The 24205-nt window shown below is 36.5% G+C and overlaps 1 protein-coding gene across 1 annotated transcript in view; it reads left to right on the top strand.

The window, feature by feature from the left end:
- Window positions 1-19450, top strand: part of BOD1L1 (biorientation of chromosomes in cell division 1 like 1) — a 36743-nt gene extending 17293 nt beyond the window's left edge. The window contains exons 11-25 of the mRNA XM_088163159.1: window positions 341-402; window positions 1751-1820; window positions 4295-4338; window positions 5225-5312; window positions 6379-6458; window positions 7091-7175; window positions 8154-8227; window positions 9530-9605; window positions 9686-9720; window positions 11619-11664; window positions 14474-14508; window positions 14615-14699; window positions 15148-15301; window positions 16783-16926; window positions 18065-19450. Coding sequence (XP_088019285.1) covers window positions 341-402; window positions 1751-1820; window positions 4295-4338; window positions 5225-5312; window positions 6379-6458; window positions 7091-7175; window positions 8154-8227; window positions 9530-9605; window positions 9686-9720; window positions 11619-11664; window positions 14474-14508; window positions 14615-14699; window positions 15148-15301; window positions 16783-16926; window positions 18065-18173 — 1187 coding nt within the window. The 3' untranslated portion in view covers window positions 18174-19450. The remainder of the gene's footprint in view (window positions 1-340; window positions 403-1750; window positions 1821-4294; window positions 4339-5224; window positions 5313-6378; window positions 6459-7090; window positions 7176-8153; window positions 8228-9529; window positions 9606-9685; window positions 9721-11618; window positions 11665-14473; window positions 14509-14614; window positions 14700-15147; window positions 15302-16782; window positions 16927-18064) is intronic.
- The last annotated feature ends 4755 nt before the right edge of the window (window positions 19451-24205 follow it).

Below are 24205 nucleotides of genomic sequence, written 5' to 3'. Positions count from 1 at the left end.
AAGCAAGAAGAAAAAACCAAAGTTAGAATTCATAAACAAGCAAGAAAAAAGTCAGAATTCATAAGTAAGCTGTGGTAAATCATGATACCCCCTATTTTCCAAGCCTTCTGTATATAAGGAAAATGTGACAGTACCTGGGCTCTTGCAGATGCCAAGTTGGGGTTTTATTGAGCTGGTTTCCTGTAAACAGACTGGCTATGGTTGGTTTCTGTTGTCCACAAGAAGGGTTTACATTCATGTGCTATATTCATGAGGTATTACTAAGAAATAGCATTCTGCTCTAGCATGAGATAAATGCATAATGTAATCTGGTAATTTCAATGTATTTGTGTTTCATTAGGCAATAATGCAACCTTACCAAAGTTGGCAGAAGAACTAGAAAGTACTTTGAGAACTGACAAGGTATTTATGTTATTTTGAAAATTTTTGCTGCACTATTTCTTGCTTACTCATACATCTTGCTAGGATTTCTTCCTGTGCCTTTTGATTTTTATGCATCAAAAATAGAGCTTTAAAAGTTTAAACTGGAGAACTTTGAAAGAGTAATTTTTCAGATTATTCAGCTGTAGTTTTCTAAGCCTCTGACTTTTAAATTGTGGGCTGTCCATGTTATTCTGTGTTAGAAATAATTCCCTCCTTCAGCCATACTCCTTCTGTGACTGAGGCATTGGAAGTCCATTTTTTTTTAAATGGTCATACTGTGTGCATGTTGCTTGATAATGCTTGTAAAAAAACACCCCAGCCCTTAGAGCTGGAGCCAGTAAACAAACCGACACTGCTGTTGATTGCATTGCATCGCTTCCTGGCCAGTCTTCAGACCCGCACATGCTGCTGTTGGGTTTTGATAACCACAGCCCAATATCTGCTGACACAGGAGAGAGGAGCAGCCTGGATAATCCAGGGTGTTTGGGCTCATGGTCACCTATAGCTTGTGTTAAGACCAAAGCTGAGTCTGTGTCTGGGCTGTGTTCCATAGTAGGCAGGATTCTGCATGGTTTAATTCTTCCTTCAGGTGCAGGAGTGATTCATGTATCTTGCCAAGCTTTGAGAATAAGTTTTTGAGGGATAACATGGTTCAGATATTGAAACATCTATGAAAGGGTGGACTTCAGGAAAGAGGAAGTCAGCTTCAGTCTGGTGAGAATTATTGATAATTCCACCTGCAAATAGCTGCACTCTTTACCAGCATGAGATGGTTCTAGAGCCAGTATAGCCATACAGTGAAACTGCAGCTGAGTTTACAATGTCCCGATCAGACTTAATACACTTGATAGCTCCATATAGCATTATTTATGCAATGGTAACTTTAAGCTGCTCGACAACTTCTTCTTTTTTTTTTTTTTTTTTTTTTTTTTTAATGCAAGCAAACCTAAAAAATTCACCCAAAACACAAATTCAAGGGAGATAATTGTACCTCATTATACATTGCAGATCCTGTTTTTCCTTATATAGATGAACATTTCTAGGCTATTGCTTCTATTTGGAACTCAGAAACGTTGCACCTTGAATTCCTGAAATCTGCTTCTTTAAGCTAATCTCTAGTACTAATGTTAACTAATGCTAAGGTCAAATCTAAATACTAGACTGTTGAACTTAGCTTTGACTGTTCCTTCTTAATAGATGTACCAATAAGAAAGCTTTTGAACACTTTCATAGTTTGTGATAAGACAATGTTCATCATAATGCAAAGGAGCCATGCTTGTTTGTTCTGAATATCTGCAATATTTGTTTCCTTTGTTTTTGTGTTTAGTCACAACAGCCTGAAAGTGTAAAAAGTGAAGAGGAATGTGTGGACCTTCAGACTAAAGAATTGCAAAAAGGTGATTTTTATAATGAAAGCAACTTTTTCATGCTGAAGGGACTGTTACTTATGATGGGAGGGTTGCAGATTTGTTTTATATGACGTATAAAGGAATTGAAGAAAGCCTTCAGAAATCTTTAAATGTATCTAGGCGTTTGGGAGACTCTGAATTTGGTTTGTGGGAAAGGAGGGTCAGACTTTTCTTCCAACATGGTATGCTCAAACTAGGAAAAGATTTTTTTTAAAAAGTAGACTGCTAATATTTTACTTAAAATCAGTAAATAAAGAAAAAGTTTGTCCAGGAATGATACAGAAACTTCCTCAGGAATGGCTTTCTTCCTTATAGATTTAGAACATCTTAGTTTTAGGGTGCTGTGACAGGCCTTGTGAGGATATGAAAATAGTATGTACTATATGACAAGTCACAGAGACTTTACAGACAATTTCTAGGTTTTTTTGTTTTTTTTTCTTCTTACTCTCCAAAAGATTAAAATAATTGTGGCTGTCCACTCAAATTTATAAGAGCAGTTATAAGTAGGTAATCATCTAGTTAGAAACCTCAATTAGTCAATTTGGATCTGTGCTCAGTAATTCCTTTTCCATGTGCTTAAACTAATCTTCAGTCGGACCAAAACTAAAAAAGAATCCATTCTTCCCAAACCCAAATTGTGCATTGCAATTGTTTGGCTTTCCTGTTAAAGCAGAAACAAATGCCTCCTTTGTGCTCATCTTGATGGATTTTGTGCTCCAGATGCGTTACAAAGATGTTTACAGCACTACCAGATGAGAGCTAATCCTCAGTTATTGGAATAACAAGTAGAACTAAAATGAATCCCGAGAGGTACAGAGTTACTGCTGCTTATATTGTCCAGGGAGGTTAATGATGCATTTCCTCTAACAGAAAGTTGCAGCTGAAAGCCTACATGCAATGAAGGGACACACTGTTAAGCTCACTTTCAATTTTTTGACATACCAAATAGAAAACAAAAACAGCAGTAAGGTGAGATTATGAGCATTGGTATAAAACTTGAGAATTCTTTTTTTTATTCTCAGGGTAGGTCAGATTCATTTACCTGGTTATAGGGTGGTGTGTATTCAGCTGAGTGGTAAGAGACATGCTCTGCTCACAAGAAAGTAAATGTAAACCCTGAGAATTGGTTAGAAGAATGTAGACTTCAGAATGGCAGGTCTCAAATTTGAGCAGGTTTTTCTGTACTGTGAGGTTTCTTTGAAGTGCCTTTAAAACTCTGTCACTTCCATCACTCAGTCACCCAGACAGACAGTACTTAAAATTTTAAATGTGCAGATTGAACTAGCTGAGATAATCTTGTTTCTTCTGAAATGTTTAACAAAAGTCCATTTGTTGTGTAAATCATGTTGGATATGACATACTGAAGACTAATGCTTTGTAGATCTTGGTTGGGAGGTTTTTTTCTCCCCCACAGTAATCTCTCTTGTATGTATATATGCATGCATGTATACATACAGCTCAACATACGTAAAAGGAAGTTGTTTAAAAGACAAATGTGTGTCCTGTCATGAATATGAACAGCAGACACAGTAGTTTAGTAGTCCAAGATTCTTTGGAATGTAAACAAATCATTGCTGTTTGAGTGGGTAGGAACTAGCTCTTCATTTGACACTGCTTTAAAAATTGAAAGATGTACAACTCAGCAGTACAGCTGTGGAAGAGTCATTGCTAAAACATGGAGATTTAGGAAAGGAGCTACAAAATACATAAAACTCTATGTAAAAAAAAGTGGTTTTATTTGATTTTAGGTTTGTTTTTACTGTAGCTGGAGGGAAAGTTGCTTGGAATATTTTAAGCAGTTTTTTTAATCAAGGTATTAATTTGGTGCTTTTATGAATCAGATCTTAAGATCACTTGATAAGGCAGCTTCTTTGTAATTCTCTTTATGTATTGAAAGTTGTGGAATTCTTTCAAAACTCCAGACCACTCATCAACTCATAATTGTTTTCCCTATTTTTGTGATATGGAAAGCTGAGGCTCTACTTCTTCAGAGTTACAGTAGAGTTTAGCCAACTGGACAATTTCCTTACATGCATTTTATCAGCTACAGGTCTCAGTAGTACAATTAGGCAAACTTTAATTTTCTGGAAGCATAATGTAGCTTAATTATATTTTACTTCATTCCATGATCCAATATCTAAGATTGTGATGCAGGAAATTCTGATTCAATAGCAGAACTATATTTGAAATGTCAAAATTACCATTAATTTCAACTATGACAGCCTCTTAATTGCCTGTATTTCAACCATAAAGTGACTCTCAGCTATCCTGAAATTCATATTCTTGTTTTGTTTTGTGGGTATATTGTTCAAGAGAAAGTTGGATGTCTCTTACTTCCGACATTAGAAGTAAGTTTTACGTAGTTTCAGGTTTTCTGGAATCCTTTCAGGAAGGTGAAATAGAGGAGACTGATGCTTTGTGCTTGCTTAGCTTTTCTGATTGTGTTAAAATTATTTTAACAGATATGCTGCAGAGGACTATTCCTTTAGAAAGAGAAGCTTCTCATGTAAGTACTTATTTTTTAAGTTTATTCTGTAAATCCATGCTGCTTTTCTCATACTTGAAATTACTTCTATTTATATTAAATATTCTCTAAAGGAAAATATTATTTTTATATATGCAGAGCATATATTTATTGAGACTCTGCAGCTGTGTAGGTTGATGTCTAATTATTCTTTTAAATCTGCCAGTAAATAAATCTTGCACTGTTGTTCCATAGTCTTTGACTGTTTCAAGATTGTTAACTGGTAGAAAAGAGAAGCTTGATCCTCCATGAGAGTAGAGGAAGAAAAATATGGATTATTCTTGGGGGTTTTGATCACAATTACAAACCTCTTTTAATGCAGTCTGCTGTCTTTCACAAGAACTTATAAGAGGGATAACTGGGAAACTTGCAAATGTAAAGTGTAGCATCTTATGAAGCTAAAAAACAAGACATTTAATACGGGTAGCAGGCTGAAATGGTGTTTGTGGTTGCTTAGACTTGGGTAGTAAATTTATTACTATACTGAATTGCTGGTTGGCCACTTTTGTGATGGTAATGAGATATTTCTATTGTTCCTGCATGTATGAGAATGTCACAGAAATATTCTGTGTGATTTACTGTGATGAACTACTTTTAAAACATCTAGTAGGGCGCTTAATTCTGAGACTTTCTTCAAAAAAAAATCTGAGTTAAAAATCCTGAAAATACTGCAAGTTTGAAGTTTTTTGATTGTGCTGTTCTGTAGTAAGAATGTTTCTTGAATTCTAGGAATAAATTCCTTTTGTAACGGCTGCTTTTCATTTTAATGTATGTTGTACTTGGAAGTAGCAAGTAGGGAAAAGTTTCTCCCTTCTGTGTTTATAAACTTCACGGAAAAAAAGAAGTTATCTTTGTGTTTTATGTGTAGGTGGAAAACTTGGCTACCCAAATAACTGAAGAACACAGATCTAGAGGAATACAAAGTAAATCTTCAGAAACAATGGATAAAGAAAAATGTAAGATACAGAAGTACTGGAATATCTGCAAAGCTTTTCTGTAGCAAAACTGTGTTCTACTGTGGTGAGGCCATAAAATGGTATTTTTGAGAAAAGAATGGAATAGGGGAAATTCCAAACTCCTAAGCAATTTATAGTCCTGAAACTACTTCTAATATTACAGTTAATATATTTGATAAAAATATTATAAGAAATTTAATTACTGCACGAAAGCGCATTATAGTAGTTTTTTCAATCATAAGTGAAGAAACATTTTTTTAGTCTGTAAAATAATTACTAATTCTGTCCTTTTATTTTAAAAGATGAGGAGGCTGATCATCGGGAAAATCTAAACATTCAATAGACTTTGTGGAGATGGATGCTTCCTTTTCTTAGGTTGGAGAGAAATAAATTTTAGTGTAGCCTTTTACTTGTCTGGAAGCAAAAAACGAGAAGGAATTTAGTGCATTGAATGGCATAAACATTTCTAAATTAAATTTAGATGCAGTAAACATCTAAACAAGTTGGGCATTTTGTTGATGCAGTAATTACAAGACTGACAGTGCAGTATATCTCTTCAAGCTTTGGATTCAATTTCTTTTGTCTTTTCAGCATCAGAACAATTTAGGAAAAAAGTATCATTAATAATAGCATTTTTATAAGAGCTTTTATTCCTCTGCTAAGAATTTTGATTGATTAAGAGAGTGATGAAAAGTCCTATGTTCATTAGTGTCCCACATAGCATTAACTGCTTTCCCTGTCTCAGGGTAAGTTGAAGTTGAGGTGGATGTTCTATTTCTTGATGTGTTAAGCTCAAAATTGAAATTTGGTAGGTATCGTTAAAAACAAACAAGCAAACAAAACAAACCACATGTGTAATGTACAAGAAATATGTAATTCTCTTTTGTTATCGTGTTGTCTTCTGTTTTCAGAAAGTGGTTAGAATAACTTTCTGTTCCTGTTTTTGAAAGTAAGAGACTGCTTTTCAGACTTTTGAATCTCAGTGGGGTGATATAAAAGTGACATGAAAATATGACAAATGTAAAATACACTTCTTTCACACTTCGATTGTCACTTGCTTTTGCAGGCAGCCAGCTGACTGCTCAGGATGTGCTAAAAGATGATGAACAAAGTCAGTGTTCCAAAATGAAATCTGGTTACGTCAAGGTATTTTCAAGAACTCCTATTCTTATGTTCTGCAATTGTAAATAAGATTCAAATCTTAGTCATTATTTCTTCAGCAGTTTATTCGGGAGGTGTTTCCATAATTAAGCTACTTTTGCCTTTTCTTGACTACAAAGGAACTGACTATCAGATGATACTTCTCAGTGGGGGAGACAGAAAAAAAGGCAGGAGTCTGTGTTGAATCTCTTTGAGGTGTGGAAGACTGAGAGGACTGAGTTGCATAATAATTAGGAGCTTGGGATCTCATGGAGCATTGTTGGATGCCAGCTTTCCAGTCAGTTCAGTGTCTACTAGCACATACTGATCTGACATCTTCAAGAGGGTGTATTGTGCTTTACCTGAGTTCTGACTTTGTACTGATTCCTGCTAAATCAAAATAGGAATTAGGAAAAAACAGATATTCTTTTTGGAGTACATGCAATATATTTGGGACTATCTCACCCACTGATTTGTGATGAAGCTTCTCAGTATCAAAGTTTTTAAGAGACAGTACAAAATCTTGATGAGTAAAATAACTACTCATGTGTCAGGGTGGGGTGTTTTTTTAGTGTAACTGGAAATTATTTTTAATGTGTACTAAAGCATCTTTCTTCTCTTGTCTCAAAATAATGTAGGAAGATATTTCAGGTGATGCAACAGAAGTGTCCAAAGAAACTGATGTAACACAAACACCTCCCAGAAGTACTGTGGAAGAAAAAGGTAATTAAAGTGGCAGATTTTATCAACCCATACTGAATATTCATTTCTTTTCATTTGAATGTTTTTTGAGAGAAATTGGGAACTTGATCCCAGCAAATATACTTACGTGTATTCTCTAGTTGATTTCTGCTGTATTACTGCTATCAAATAATGCATTAATCTTAGTTTCTTTAATGTTGAGAAAAGCTTTGATGTTTTTGCTGATACCACCCATTTGCTCCATTATTGCTTCAGCATGTATCTTGGGTAAGAAAGCTAATGGGAAATAGGAAGGTGGGGAAAATAGAATGATCAGCATTATGTGATAAGAACATGGCCTAACTCTGACCACAAGCAAGAGCTGTCCAATGTAGAAGTCCATGACATAACCATCAAATCAGTTTTGTTTGTTTCTGTAGAGTAACCAACCAGAAAAGAGTGCAAGTTGCACTATTGTAATTGACTTTATTGCACTGAAATAAATAATAAAAGATGGTGTGTCCACATTATTAATGTGGCTTTGATGTTACTTCAGTCTGTCTTTGTGGGAACAGTCTGAGAATGTTCCCTGATATTACTTCGACCTATTAATGGTTTTGTTTCTCATGCAAGCATATTGACAAGTCTGAATCTATTCTGCAGTGTGCTTGTATCCTCAGCTTCCTGTTTCATGGAACATGTGAGAAGAGAGAATAGGGGCTTGTATTTGTCCTACCATGTTATAAGCTCATAATTGTGACATACTATGTTTTTACCTTAAAATAGAAGACCTCCCTAACTCATCTGGTGTTTGGGGGAAGCATTTTGGAAGGCCAATACCCTGTTGCTACAAGGCAAACAGCATTGATTTCTGATTGGTATTTTTAGGGTATTTTGGGCTAAAGAATGAAGTAATATTTTCAGTGTGGAGGTTGTGGCTTTTGCTATTTCTTTTGCCAAATAAAACAAAGGTATACAATTTCTTTTTTTTTCCTCTTTTTTTCTTTTGTATGTGTGCAGATGAATTTGACATTGAACAGGAAATGTCTGAAAAGAAAAACCACAGTCTAGAATCAAATGAAAATTCTCCAGAGGTGAGTGGTCTTAATCATGTTAACTCACTGAGATAGTGCAGGTTCACAGTACTGTCTTTGCAGTACATAACTATTTGTATTTTGCTGACAGCAATATTAAAATTGTCTTCACCTACTAAGAAATAGTTGTGAAGATTTGTTCAGTACTGTAAAGTACCAAGGACTTATGTAGCTCTGTCACAGAGTATGAACTCACAGACAATAAGACATCAATAGCTCGTTATCAAAGTAGGACTAACTCCCTTCCTAGGCTTAATAGTGCTTACAAAACATCTAGAAAGCAATTATATAGAGTTACGTTGCATAGAAATCATGTTTTCTGTAAATTTGGTAATTGATGTGAACAATTTAGTCATTAACAAATACAACTTGTTTTTAAAAAATACTATCTTTCAACATTTTTTAAAGTCTTTATATTAACTCCTAGTATGTACTTGTGATATTCTACAGTATGGGTTGTAAACAAATGTTGGAACTCGGAGATTAAAATCGATGCTGGCCTCTAGAAATAGACACTCATCTCAGAAAGGTGTTGGATTTCATCATTTGGGGTTTTTTTGCCTCAAATTTGGAAGTAGAAGAAAATTTATTTTTATATTTGTTCACTCAACACTGGAGTCTTTAAGGACCATTCTGGGGGAGATAGTGCTAAACTTCAGTAAATGCTGGATGAGGCATTTAATATTTCCTTGTATATAAGAGAAAGCCTGTTATTAGGGGTTTTGCAATCTGAGCATCTGACCATATTTGTTACTTAAAAGTTCTCTTACAAAGCTTAAAACTTCAAAGGACGAGGCCTTTATTTGCTAAAGGTCCTGTTTATATAAAGAATATCAGTAATCTGTGTATTGGGATAATTAGGATATTCACTATTTGAAGCATTTCCTCAGGCTACAGGATGTAGCCTGTGCTATATGGCACTAGGAGAAGAACCTCATGGGATGTCAAGTTGGGAACTCTTGTATGGGGTAAGCCAGCAGCATTTGTGAGACTAAGGGATAGAGATTTTGGGGCTAAGGGAGCAGAAGGCACTGCGTTCTCAGACATGCTTTGTGCCCGAGTCAAACCACCAAGAATTTTGTGTAATTGGGAGTTGTCTTGTTTCATTTCACCTATATTAGTTGATTTCATAACAGGCAGTGTCTCTTGCTATTAAACTTTCTTCATCTGTTTTTTAACTGAAAAGTTCTACTTCTGCCACTGTCACATTATGAATTCAGTTAGCAGTCTTTGTATTGTATTGCTGAAATGCCAAATGTCAGTTACAGTAAGTAAAGTATTTTTGTCCCTCATTTTTAATAGGACAGTCAGCCTGTGGTAGTGAAACGTAAAAGGGGACGGCCTCGTAAATACCCTCTTGAAGCAGTACAGCCTGGTGGTAAGTAGTTCATAATACCTGTGTGGAAAAACAAGGATAATAGTGACATTCAAGTTCTGAACTCATATTTCTTCCCTCAGGTGGGGAGTCAAAAGCTGATATGAGCACTGGGAATGTAAGTGCCTTTATTTTGTTTGGGTGCATTTAAACACAGTATTTCAAGAGCCATTTATCTGTTTAACAATTGACAGCATTTCAGAAGCATCTTATGGAAAACTTGATAATTGAGTTCACTCTAAACAAAGAAAAATTATTAATAGTATCTCTTAATGTAGCTCAACTTTTTAAGCAAAATACAGTGTTAAGTCAGAACATAATTGCCTATCAGCTTCACACTTACTTCACTTAATACAAATCTAAGTGTTATGCTAGCTAGCAATATATACCTGTGTGAATTTTTGGTGGTGTGCATGTATGTCTTTTAGTTTGTGCTGAGAGAAATTTTGGCCTGAAGAGCAGGAGTGACTTCATTTCAAAAACTATTTTTTTCCCCTTCTAATGAATATATCATAATAATAGCACATAGTATCTTTTCATAGCTGTAAAATAAAATATTATGTAAAGCAGTTGTATTACATATATATTGCAACATTACAGTTCATGCAAGAGATAGAGGCATACTGGTGAGTAACCTAGGAGTTCATGAAACATATCTGTCCTTTAAAGCTCAGTGGTAGCTTTATTTCCTAACCCCTGTGAAGGATATTCACAGCTAAGAAGGTGGTCTGTTGGTATTGTTTCTGCAATCCAGTTGGATTACAGCACAGAGCAATGATGGGTCAGACATGTTTGTGGAGTATAGGCAGTTGGATTTATTCTGGTTAAAGGCTTCTCTCTAGAGAATTCCTCTATTTCAGAATCAACACTATTGCATAGAAAAGGGGAGATTTTAAAAGTTGTGTTGAAACACAGGTTTTCTTCCTGCTTGCCTGGTGATGCACCAGCTGGCATGGCTGTTGGAAATCTTGGGACTTTACCTAGTTTATGGATAAAAGGAATTACTGTCTCTGCTTGTTCTGTCCTCATATTTCAGGCAGCCCTTTGAGTCCTGTCCCTTCTTACAGGTTCGCTGGAATTCTCTTTCAGAATTCCTAGTCTTTCCGAATTGATTTTTTTTTCGATATTAATTTAATGAAATGTAATTTGAACTGGTATGGGTTTTGGTATTTGGTTTTTCTCTTTTGGTGTTGTGGGTTAGTTTTTGTTTAGTAGTTTTTTGGAGTGGTTTTTTTTTGTCCAGTTATGGATTAAAATTAATTTTAAAACCCCCTCAGAAACAGATGTACCTTAGCCTCCTCAGTACTGGAACAGAATTATCTTGTTCTGGTTCAAGTGTTTAAAGGTCTTGTAGTGAAGAGTGAGTGCTTGGTGTCAGCTCAGGCTGGCTCAGGGAGGAGTGATACCTGCCCTCCATCTGAGACAGAGGTTCTCTAAGGTGAGATGCCTTTGCATGACAGTTTCCCCAGGGCTGCTTTTGGGAACATGTTCCTCCTTTAGAGGAACCATAGGCATCCTGGTGTTGTCACTCAGTGGTGAAAGCACTGAAGTCTTTGGACAGTCATCAGAGGACATTGTGCAATTATATATAGCTTTTTCTGCATTCTGAGTAAATAAACAACTTCTGGTGACTTGTAGTTTGATAAATCTGTATGTGGGATTATATAAAGTGACTGTACTAAACTTCTTTGTGGATAATTAAATACTCAGAAATGTGTTTGACTGAAACTGCTTTTATCTTTTGTGTCTTTTATTGCAATGACTTTTGTGTCAGTTTACTGAAAGAGCTATGATTTGCTCATGGGCTGATTTGACTTGTTTCAGTTATTATGAAGATGGAAAAAGGTATCCTGCTCTTAAACTCAGTACAAACTTTGTGTGCTCATTAGTGTTCATGTTTTCTAAATTTACAGATTAATTCTATAATGAATGTGAGCAAGTTTGTGTTTATATAACACAATGCTGAAATTTTCTGATTTTCTTTACATTAAAAAACTCTCTTTTTTTTAATTTCAGCTGCAGTCTCCTACCTTTTCAAGTAGAGGGAAAACACCTCAAACAGGTAAGCAAATGATACCTGCCTCAACATATAAAATGAAAGATGGAAGAGGGTTTTCACAAAAATCACATGGGTCCTTCTTCATCCTGACATCATTTCTGGCAGTCAGTGTTATTCATGATGAAAACATCTGAAGAAAGAGATGAAGATTTGTTCCTAATTGCTACCAAACTTTTCTTTTCAAAAAAGAGCAGTTTAGTTCAAAGATGCAGCAGCACTGCTCAGTGCTGAATAATGCATTGCAGAATATACCAAATAATTGAGTGGGCTAGCAGAGCTTCAGAGGAAGGTAGGTACCCCATGAGACTTGTTCTTTGTGACTTTTTTCCATTTCTGCGTGTTTTCTTTCATACAGTGTCTGTCAATCACTCTACATTACGTTTCAAATTTTGGTCAGTTAATTGTTTTATCTGTGGATATGTATCTAAAGATCTTAGGGGTTTCTTGAGGGGATATTTTTTCCTTTTTCACAACTGCTGTAAGATCTTTGGAACATGGTTGCTTAGTTTGACTCAAAAACGTACTTTAAGTGCTTCAAACTAAAATAGAATTAAGTGAAATACTGAAATACCTTTTTGTTTCTCTTTCCTAATTTTTCTTGTGTATAGAGTGTGAACTGCACTGGTTGTTTAAATGCGTCTTTTTAATTATGGCCATTCAAAAAAGAACTTTAAAAACCCATTGTAGGAAGCGGGTGAACTGAAAAATAGGTTAAAAAATGGTTTGTAACAAATGTAACAAACTGACATGCAAAAAATCTGAGAAACCAAATCTTTAAAACAAATCATCTGGAGTTTCCAAAAGCTTAGGTTTCTACAGATATACTAATCTGGCTGCACTGCACATAGGGACTGTTTCCTATTTTCTCAACATTTGTTAAAATGTCAGCTTTAATCCATATGCTTCGGAATTGTCTCTGGATGGTTAGCTTCTGTGGTACTTGACTTCTGTGAACTGCAAAGAGAACAGACAAGAATGTGAGAATGAAATAGAAGTGCATTCTGCTTTGCTTTTTATTCAGAAGGACAGACACCTGACTGTACTTTGAGTGTGTTATGTAATATTTCTGTTTTCCAGGCAAAAAGCTGTTGATATCACAGCAATGTTAAGAGGAGTGTAAAAAGTGGAAAGTACTGTTAAATTTTCCATCCTGTATTAGTATTCCTGGGCATAAAGGGATTGAGAACTCCTGACAATGAAAAGGAGACAAAGTTGAATCTCTGTGCAGTTCACTTACTCCGGTAGTTTCTGGGTGTTCTGCATAAGGATTTGCAAAAGGAACAGACCTACGTGTGGAGTGGGATGCAGTTTTATTCTTGGTCACTACAGCACATGCAGTTAAGAGATGTGTTTTCTGAAGGTGTTATCCTCCCATAACACTGACACTGAACTTGAAACTAACTTAGCACTAATCAACAGCTGCTGCTCTAAAATTATTACTGTTTTTAAATACTATGTCTTACTATTTTTGTACTTACCTTTAGGCAAAAGTATTATATTTTCATACCTTACAGAGGGTTATCTGTTAAAGGCATGTCATGGATCTAGATGAGATTATTCTTCAGTCAAAAACCCCTTTGCTACAAATTTGCCAAATGTACCAGAATTATGAAGTATATCTTTTGAACACAATAGAGCCAATACATGCTGGTTCTATTATGTATGTGCTTATGTTGTGTGAAAAGCTTAATACAGTGGGCAGTCCTATGTTTTATTTCACTTATTTTTTGAATATTGAAAAATATTTTTATTTTACTTTATTTGCTTTTGTATAAAAGTTTTTCCCCATAACCTTACAAAGGTGTGCCAGAAAGCTTGTGTGTGGGTTTTAGAATATGTTTCTGCTCTATGAGATCTGTTATAGATCTTTTGCAATTACATTCTTTTGTTTGTTCTCTTAGCCTAATTGATGAGGATTTTAGAGTTTGGGTTCTCTTTTATTTAGCTTTCAGAAATTGGCTAGCAATTTTACAGCAGGGGAAATGTTTTTATAAACTTGCTTTTATTTAGGTTGCTTCTATTTTCTATTGCTAAGGATTTTTATCCTGACAGTGTTAAGAGATAATTCTCTTTGACAGAGTTCAAAAGCTTTGTAAAATAATCTCTGTCATCACAGAGTTAGGGTAGAAGTGGTAACCATGGAAAGAAGCCAAGTTGTGACATGGGATGTAGAGTTAAAAATCTGTTTTAACATATAGGCTAGCCTGGAAAAATCACTCAGTTGAAAGTAAGAAGTATTTCAGCAGAGGAAGTCACATAATTCGCATACTAGAAGGTTTTAAATAGTGTCTTTCTGAGCTTCATCTCAGTCATTTTGGTTCTTTAGCATGAGCACAGTTAAGCACTAGAAGAGATCACCTGGAAGGGACCATGTTCTTGGAGATTTTCAAAATTGGACTGAACAAGATCTTGTGCAGTATGTTAATTAATTTAGCCATGCTTTGAACAGGAGATTGGACTAGGTGACCTCCAGAAGCCCTTCTAAGCCAAATTTTTCTGTGATTCTGTAATTGGTTGACAGTAGTTAAAGGGAGTAAGTAACCTCTGCTTTTCCATTAAAACAACAGCATATGCAACAAAGCAATAAATCTGTTGGTCATATAAGGCCTTAGTACTTAAAAAAAAATTTACCATTGTCCCAGTCTCTGTATATAACAGAGCTATATTCTAAATTAGAAATAGACTTGAAATGTTTTTTGAGCTACTGTGATATTTAAGCAAAATTGAGAGAATATAAAATAACTCCTTTTTAGATTGATTGGTGAAAGATTTGAAGTTCAGGATCAAGTTTTGTTCTTTCCTTTCTTTTTAGGTACAGACATATCTAATAAGAAAGAAACAACAAATGTAAGTGCCATTTGTAAATTTACAAGCAGTATGTAATGAAAAATGTCTGTCTTCTATGTAAAGTAAATAGTTCTTGACTTACATGGTTCCATTTTGGTTTTTTTAGGAAGATGAAGCTGAAAAAGCAGAAGTAGTTGTGCGTAAAAGGGGAAGAAAGCCCAGGCGCTCTCTGGTGCAGTCAGACGAAACGGGTAAAAGCATGAGAAACTGTGCTACTCCTAACAGAATAAGAAAATACTGCTGTGCCTTTCTGTTTACTAATAGCAACAAGATAAGCTTTATTCAATTTTCCTTTCTTGAGGAAAAACCATTGAGTTTCAGCTAGTGTAAATATTATGTAAATATGTGTAAATTGCTGTAATCTCATGTCAGAATTGCTACATCCCAGATGCTTTTATAAAGCCTCATGAATTTTCTATGAATTCTGGCTATGAGCTGTGTAAGTAAACTGTGGTGAATGTGTTAGCAAGATTAAGTCAAACAAGTGTGAATTAAAAATGTTGAAGTATGAAGGAAATGGAAAATTACTTACTGAAAATGGGACTTGTGACTAGAATACCTTTTCTAAATTATGTGTTCGTGTCCTTTTGGAGGCCTTTTGGAAAGTTATAGCATATGTGTAAAATTTTAAATGGACAGAAACACTGGAGCCAGAGAAGAAACGTCGGAAATTAACGTCTTCTGAAGATGAACTAAAAGAGCAAGAGGAAGGTGAGGAAGAGGATGGTGAGGAAGATGATGATGCACATTCTGGGGCCACAACTAGATCAGCCACAAGATTAGAGGCTCAAAGGTAACCGTGTAGAGGTTCCAATAACTTTTTTCTACGTTCTTTTCAGTTGTGGGGTTTGTTGCGGAGAAGTTGTTACTTCCTCTTCTGCCTTTTTCTGTTCGTTTGTTTTAAATTGATAAGAGCTTCCCAAATAATTTTGATTCTAGTTCTAGGACCACTCTTCTAGGAATGAAGAGACAAAAGGTGAGGTTAAGGGAAACTGTTAGGGTCTCAAAAGGCATACTTGAATATGTGACAAGGTAAGAATTGATCCTGTTGGCACTCTTCATCCTAGTGATGCCTCAGAATTTGAGTCTAAGGACGCTTGGATGTGATGGGTAAAATGGGACATTGGAGTTGACTGTACAATTGACCATTTGGTATTTGATGTTGGAACAAGATGAAAATATAATTATCCCTGTCTGTTTCTTTAAGTGCTGTCCAAGTTAAATACATTAATCTGCAGTACTGGAGGATTTAATTTCTAGTATGGTGATCTGCAAGCTTGGAGAGCAATCTTGCAGCAAAAGACAAGTGTGGCTAGCAAGAGTTCTGCTTTCAGGAAGTCGTTCTTCATCTGCCTTAGCACTGGTCTGCCTCTTAAGGATATTACATATTATATTGTATATATTATATGTTACCCTTTGGGCAGTATTTGAAGCACAGTTGCCACAGTATTCTTGAACTGATAATTTCAGAACTGAATCTGAAAGTGGTTACATGATTCTTCATTTATATAAAAACTGTGAAGGTTTACCACTGCCACTTAGTAAACAGCAGTTTTGCTTTGGTAAAGGCAAAGGGATTTCCTTTAGTCTCACGTAATTGTTAACTCTAAAATTGTAGTAAAGGTTTAGGTATTTGTGGGTTTATTCTGCTTGCTTTTGGAAACATCTACTTTTTATAGATTTGGGGTTGTGTCTCAGATTTCCAATGCTACCTTTCTAGCTCTGATTACAATAAAGCATCTCCACCTTAAGATGCAGCATACAGTCTGCATTTTATAAGTAGCATTTGGGAATAATTCTGTGGAAGAGGATGCTTCCTCATATTCAGCATTGCTGGATTTCTCTGACTTAAGTCACCTGTTTTCTAAACTGTGAAATTAATCACCAGTAGCCAGTCTTTCATGTTTCTGAACTTGTGGATACCAAAGCTTATATGAGTGAATCCAGACTACAAGACACTTTTTTAAACACTTATGTACAAAAACTATTGCAAGATTTGGAATGGATTGGTTTATTGGGTTTTTTTTTCTATAAACCAGATATTGTTAGTAAAGCAGCCTTTTGATTCTACATTTGATACAAAAATACATGGCTTGGCATCATAGCAGGTCTTGAAGCAGGCAGATAAGTTTTTTCACTGTTTCTTTTGGCAACTTTGATTTACTTGTTGCAAATACCGCGCAGTCTTAATTATCTGCACTTAGAATGCAAGAAGAAATTGACTTGGTAAAAGTATTTTGTTATATATAAATTCATCATTATTTTATATTACAGAAAACAGTCCAGCAAGCCAACCACACGTGCAGCTTCTAAAGGCAGCAGTCCAAGTTCAGTTTCTCCTAGAAAACGACAGAAACTGGCAGCTAAAAAAAGATCTCCAAGTGATACAAAAGTTAATAAATCTCCTCCATTGACACAGTAAGTATTAAAGTTGAATCTACTTTGAGTCTTTGTTTTGGAAGCAACTGCAGTGATCCTTTCCTTATATGTAACATACCACTTGAAAATCTGAACAGCAGACTAGTTTTGTTCTGTTCTTGTGTGATATATAAAAGCTTTCAAAGGATTTTCATCTGTTTACATTTTTTCTTTTTCTTCCTTTATTTGACATTTGGAAGACTAGATTTTTTTTCTTTATATCCTTGGAAACCTCTTGGGAGCATCTGAAAATGCTGTTTATGTAGTATTTTAACTTCAACTGTAATTCTTTCCTGGTTGGGGGGTAAAAGCATCCGTAGTTCAGGTTAAAGCTAAATATGATGACATGATTCTAAGATCAGCTGATGAAAAGAGGAGGAACTCTGAGTGCCCTTGTAACAAGTTTTGAATCTATTTCCCTTTCCCTCTTTTCCTGGTATACTTCTTAATTTGTAAAGCTGAGATCACAGTGCAGAATCCCAAGGGAATAAGTAACAAATGTGATGCACAGTTGATCTGCATCTTGTAGTTTACCTGTAAAATGTGTTGTATGCCAAACATGTCATTCTTTCTAAAATGTGTCAGTTTCTCCAGGCTGAACCTGGAGAGCATGTGCACTGATGGCTGTCACGGTTCACCTCAGCTCCATTATTTTGTGTGGTTATGAATGGCCTAGAGTTTGAGCCTGTTTACAGTTGGTTGCAGCTGAAGTATGGTGAGCACACAGATGGGTGTGTGAGTGCACAGGCTAAGGGTACTTAATGTCTGTCCTGTACTCCCTCTTGTGTATGCAGGGCTTGAGACACTATTGCTGCTCTTCTATGTGAGATGGGGGACAGGGTAATGAAGGGCATTATGTTCTGTTATAAATCCACAAATCTTTCCAGAGAAAGAGAAGGAAGAAGGATAATTCTAGCCCCAAATTCTACACAGGGAGCACTCTCCAACATACAGAATTAGTAGCCCATATTCTATAAAGAAGTGTGCTTTAGTAGTAAGTTTTTATATAATATATCAGAGATGGACAGCTCATCAGAGATGGACAATTTAGTTCAGCCCTCTGAACAGAATTGTGCCTGACCACTCTTTTTTTTCCAAGCTCTACCATTGTGAAAATAATTATTAAAATGCTTTTCAGGTTGAAGGTGCAGTCTGCCAAGCGTAAAAGGGAGGACAGCCCAACAGTGGTACGGAGAAAAGGCCAGCAGAAAACAGAGGAGATGCCATTGAAGAAAGCAAAACGATAATTACCAGCCAGTACTGTTCTTGGAAAAGTCAAAAGGAAAACAAACATCTGTGCTTCTATTTTTTTTAAAGCGAAGGGATTTGCACGTGCTTGTTTCAGAGCTCTAAGTTAAACAATGCAGTACTTTTAAGTTACATTTTAAACAGCTTTATAAACTATTGTTTATACAGAATATTATGTACATTTATTTCAGATGAAAAATAAGTTTACTTTGTATCTGAATGAAAAACAAAGTAGTTATATATTTTATCACTGACTTGGAAAGTTGGAGTTTCCCAGTGTGACATGCTAATGCAGATGCTTCCAACCCATAAGGCACCCGTGTGCCGACTAATACATTTTGTACATAAACTTGTAAAAATAGGTTGTATTTTACTCTGTGTATGAACTTAATCAATTATGGACATTTTATTTATTATATGGAAAGCATTGGTCTGTAAACTTTAGTATATACCTTAGGGTTTTTTAATTATATATTTTACATTCTATGCAGATGTCAGTAGGAAACTTCCCCTCTGCTCCCCCAGGGCTGTCAAAAATCTGAAGTTCTCTAAAATACGCTCAGACAGTTGGTAAAATATTTTTTCTCGCATGCATTGAAGTAGTATAGCATAGTGAAAGGGACTTGGCTCCTTTCTGTTCACATTTGTGACGAAGTATGACATTTAAAATGTAATCTTACTAGATTATATTTTCACTTGTAAATTTACTACCAACTTCAAGAAATATATAGTATTAGGTTAGATTTATTCACAGTCAACTAATACCACCCTAAAATGAAACAGTTTTATTTTGCAACTAAACACTTGTTCTTTCAGTATTTATCTTTTTCAACAAAGAGGGACCCATCGAAATCAAATGTCACTTCTAACTATAGAGCTTCAGCATTTTATGTTACATTTTATACACAGGTATTAAAAATAGAAGCTGGTATTATTGCCAGAATCTTTTTTTAATGTATATTAACTCTGGTAAGAGCAAATGTTCAAGTGAAGTTGTATATAAAGTTAAACTTTTCTTATGATCAAATGTGTCTCTTGTTATGATGTGATGAATTGCCAAACAATCTGAGATTATTTTAAGTGTTTTGTTGATATTCTGGTTTATAATTAAAAAATATTTTGGGGGTTGGAACTTTACTTTTTTTTTTTTCTTTTATTTCTCTTTTTTTTGTGAGGTTTTTTTTGAACTTGTTGTAAGGCAGATGTTTCGGTCAGATATTCTGCTAGGTTTCTTACTGAGATTTTTATATAAAAAATATAAAATGTTTGCCAAAAATCTGAGTTGCCATATTTTATTTTCCTTTAATTGTTTTACTGTGGAACTTGTCTTTACAAATGTGTCTGTTTGGAGTCATGTCTATAAGCTTTACTTGGTCAGTGTCTTTAAAAAATGTTCATAGGTGTTTGTATTTAAGATATGTAAACAGTAGGGCAAGTGTAACTGTTTGCCTGCCTTAATACACTATAAAAGTGCTCACATAATACTTTTCTAGGCAAATTAGTCTGAAAGAAGAAAGTACGTTAGCTCTGAAAATTAATCCGTTTTACTTTCTACCTTAACTCTGCTGCCATATTAATCGATACGTTGCTAGCGTACTGATTGATATATTCCTGTATGTTACTGATGTTTATGCAGAGTTGTAGGAAAAGTTGAATCTTTCATTTTTGCCATTTTTTTCCCTTTACCCCCTGCAGTATGCATAGGCCAAAGTTGTATATTTTGTCTCAGCCTTTGTTCTGTAAGGCTAAACAAGCTGAAGTGCATGTTTTTCCATGGGTGCTTTCCAGGCTGTAGGTGGGATTTGGATTCCTTCCCTGCACCTGCTCCATTTGTTCCCTTACACCTGAATTCAGTAGTGAGGTTGCTCAGGAGGTTCTTAATGTACAGTGCAGTGGAAAGGCTTCCTTATTCTTATTTACTCTCTGCTGGTAGTACCTGTCCTGCCCTGGGGCAGCTCATATTTGCCTGTTTCACAGGCAGAGCTCTTTTGATGGATTATAATGATTGGCCAAGCTCTGACTTGTGTCAGATCCTTTTGACTGACTCTTATCTGATATTTCAGTAGATAAACAGGGCTCTGAGCATCAGTGTCAGCCCCTCGAAGCTCCTAGGATGTGGCCTAACATTTGGGAATATCTTGTCTATGAGAAGTATCTTTGATCACTGATTACATTATTCTGTAATATGAAAGTATTAAAAGAATTACGTTTCTTCAGGACAGCTACTTAAAGTGGCACTTTGTGCCAATTCCACAGGCTTTAGCTTGTGCATATTTAATTGCTGCCAGCTTCTTTCTTGTCAACAAAATAGACATCTATGCAAAGCCACATCACTGTCAATCCATATTGGGAATTTTTTTTCATTTTTTTGCTTAGTATTTCAAAATGTCATTAAATTGCTATTGCACTTCACAGGGACAGTACTGGGCTGCTGTAAACAAAATTTTAGAGGTTCAGACTGGACATAAGGAAGAGTTTCTTCACCAAAAGGGTTGGTTAAGCATTAGAGCAGGCTGCCCAGGAAGGTGATGGAGTCACCATCCCTGGAACTGCTCCAGGAATGACTGGACAGGGCACTGTGCTATGGTTGAGTTCACATGGCAGTGTTTGATCACAGGTTAGACTTAATGATCTTGGAGATCTTTTCCAGCCTTCATGATTCTATGATTGAATGTTCCAACAGCTTCCAATTCTTTTGTACCTTCTGTCTCCTAGAGCCCTTCTGGGCACAAGACAGGGAGGGGAAGAAGAATCAGTTTTCTTTGAGTGCAACAGGAGTCAGTAAGGCAGGGTAGTACAGAGAAGACTCAGGCACAAGAAATCTGACGCTGGTTATATGGATGGTTATGACTGGATTTATTGCTGATACAATATCTAAATATTACCAATGCTAGACAAACAGGTCTAAAGAGTTTATGTTTAAGCAGGAAAAGATAGAAGAGCTGTTTATAGTCTTTGGCTTTGCAGAATGCATAATTACAATACAATAGGCATCTCTGGAGCTACTTTAGGATTTTATCTCCTTATGTGCCAGTTCCTCCTGCAATTCTCACCTGGTTTTCATCTTAGGACAAATACAGCCCATCAAAGACAGTTGTAGAGTGGGAGAGGGAGGAAGTGAGGAAGGCTATCTTTTGCCTCAGTCGTACACACCCATCTTCAGAAGTTAGGTTTGTATTCCAGCTTGAATCTTGACATATGTATAAAGCAATGATACCTTCCTAGCCCATGAAGATTTTGAGAGGTCAGGAGAAAAACGCTCTCCTGCACTGTGATGAAACAGAATGTCCTGGAAGTGTTTTGTGGTGAGATTTTCTCAGGGCCATTTGGTGCAATAACATGGCTAGGCTTCAATCCCAGTAAATTTCTAAACCACTTGGCTGGTTTTTATGTTTTAGTGGCTGTTTGTTCTTCCAGTTCCTTCTCTTGGAACAACTTCATTTCTCTGAATATTAAAATACTGAGTGTGCAGAGATGTGCTGGTGGAAGACTGAGCTCAACTCCTCTGAGAGTTTTACAGAGCAGGACTTTGAGTCCTGCTTGCCATACCTCAGCTGCTTGTGTTACCAGCTGGCTGTTGGCTAGTTCTCAGGATCTCTTCATATTTCTAATTCATTCTACTTAAAGGCTATTGACACCTCTTAACTGTCTTCAACTTGAGATACTATGAGGTTAAGTACTGTATCGATTTTAAATCACACAAATGGATTTTTTTCAGTTGTTTTTCTTTGTGGTGGGTTTTTAAACCAGCTAGAGGCTCACCAGTTACAAGTTTGCAGTTTTCAGGTGGGGTCTGGCAAGCTTGTAAGTCTTTAACTGGTGAAATTTCCCTCTAGAGCCTGATCCAAAGTCAGTAGGTGCACTCAGCAACTGGGGCAAGTTTTTGCTGATGTTGGCAGATCTCCGAGTACCTCAAGTTTTCTATTCCAACAGCTTCTCTAGTAACACATCTACTTCTCTCCTCAGGGAGGTGGGGGTTAATCTGTGACATCCATCCCAAATATACATCTACTGTTTCTTCTCTCTCAACCAACGTTCCAAGACAGAACAATCTCTGGCCCCAATCCCTCAGAGGCTGTGTAATGTCCTGAGCTGCTTTAGTCTCTCCAGCATCTCAGTAAAAATTTGTCACATAACATTTGGCAACCAAGAGCTGCAGGTGCTCTTGGTCCTAGTGACAATCAGCAGGCGTCCACTGTGATGCAGGTCCAACACCAGCTTGGGTGTCTACACCTAAAAGTGGCCTAAGTCTGATACCTGCATCAGGTTCTGCATTAGGAAAAAATCATTTGCCACCACAGACTTTTGGTTCTCCCTTCCTTTTGGAAGAGGTAGTGGCACCTCTGCAACGCTGAGTGTCGCTGGTCTGAAGAGAGAGAGTTGCTGCCCCGAGTCTGGGATGCACTGAGTGCCTTTACAGATCCTTCCAAAGCAGCATGTGATTTCCTTGAAGCTGTACCTGTTTATATTGTAAAGAGTGAAAGTAACTGGTATACTTTTATTCTCTTCCCATTAAAATGTTCAATTTTAAGGTTTAATGGGACCGTCTTGACAAAGGTGACTGCACATTCATACAGCATATACCTACTCCAAACTCTTGATAGCTCTGTATCCTCGTAATTGCCTACTCATTCATTTTGTATAGAGTTAGAACACTCATACCTTCAATTTCAACAACCTTCCATCTATTTCATTCGCTTGTAGCTTCAGTTTGGAGGAAATTGCCCATGTCAGCCTTCTGCAGGTCTTGGCAACTTCTTTAAGATACTGTGCTCGCTTCTTTCAGTATATTCCTTGTCCCAGCTATGTATGTCACACTCCATTTCTTCCATCACCTCCTCAAAAATCTGGGGCCTGTTTCAAACAGGGTGGGGTTTTTTCTACTAAAACACGAAAGTTTAAACACCAAGGAAATTCTATCTCCATTCTAGTCACTGTTTCAAGATGTTTCACCAAAATTCCTTGAAAGGGTATTTGTCATTTAAACCCCCTTCCTCTTTCAAATCTCAGCTTTTTAGTTATCCTTGCTTGCTTTATGAATAAAGTCCAAAAGAAAAACATAATGAAAATAAATGTCTTGCTGGGAGTCCCTGGATAGCTGTATTTAAAACTAGGAACATAACACTCTTGCCAAACAACCGGGGAAGAAAAATATGATTTGAAATGGCTGTAACTTAGTAGGGCAGCAATAGATTTTTGGCACTGACTGTCAAAAGGGTGGGGTTGCATGGTCAGGCTGTGACTGCAAGGCACTTTCCACCTTCCCTTTTCTGCCCCTTGGCCAGTGCCTTTCTCCATGCCATTGTTGAGTTGTACAGTCACAGACTGCTGCATCAGGGAGCTTGAAATTACCTCTACAAAAACAAAACTGCAGATTGGTTTTTAATGTGATCATTTTATTAAACCAGCTGTTGAGGAAACTGGGCAAATACTGCTGCCTGCACAAAGAAAATGTCCATTTGGCAAAGGGAGGCTGTGAAATCACCTTCCCATCGTACCATGGATTTGAGTGCCCTTGCTCATCCAGGTGCACCATTACCTCTCCCATGCATTTGTGGTCCCTCTCTATCAATTATTGGTGTATAAGTGAACAGTGAGGTAATTTGTGGGGTTTATCCTTTCTAGTGACAAAACAAAGAGGCTTCTTGAAGGAAGGATGGATTATCTGTCACCAAGGATGAAGTTTTATTTTTTTTTATTTTGTATATTTGTTTAGGGTTGACAACAAATTATACTGGAAATTGAAAGGCGTGCATCTCTGCCCTCAGCATCAACATCTCTCATCAGCAAGCTCAGGTCCCCTGAAATGTAAGAAAGCTGTCTCAGAGCCCTGGTCCCTGATGTCACCAAATACACTGAAAATAGCTGTGCTTTCCACTGAGGAAACATAAATCTTTCTGTCAGTTCAGTTTGGAGATCAAGTACCTGCTGCAGTCCTGGTGAGCTCCATTTGGGGCTTTTCCTTGTAGAAGGACAATGTTCACATGTGGCTCCAGCTAAGCCATACACAAAGTGCAGCTCTTATCCAGCC

The sequence above is a fragment of the Sturnus vulgaris genome, chromosome 4 (assembly GCF_052056855.1).
Source record: "Sturnus vulgaris isolate bStuVul1 chromosome 4, bStuVul1.hap1, whole genome shotgun sequence".
In the NCBI taxonomy this organism is placed as follows: domain Eukaryota; kingdom Metazoa; phylum Chordata; class Aves; order Passeriformes; family Sturnidae; genus Sturnus; species Sturnus vulgaris.
This window is presented reverse-complemented; position numbering and strand designations above follow the sequence as displayed.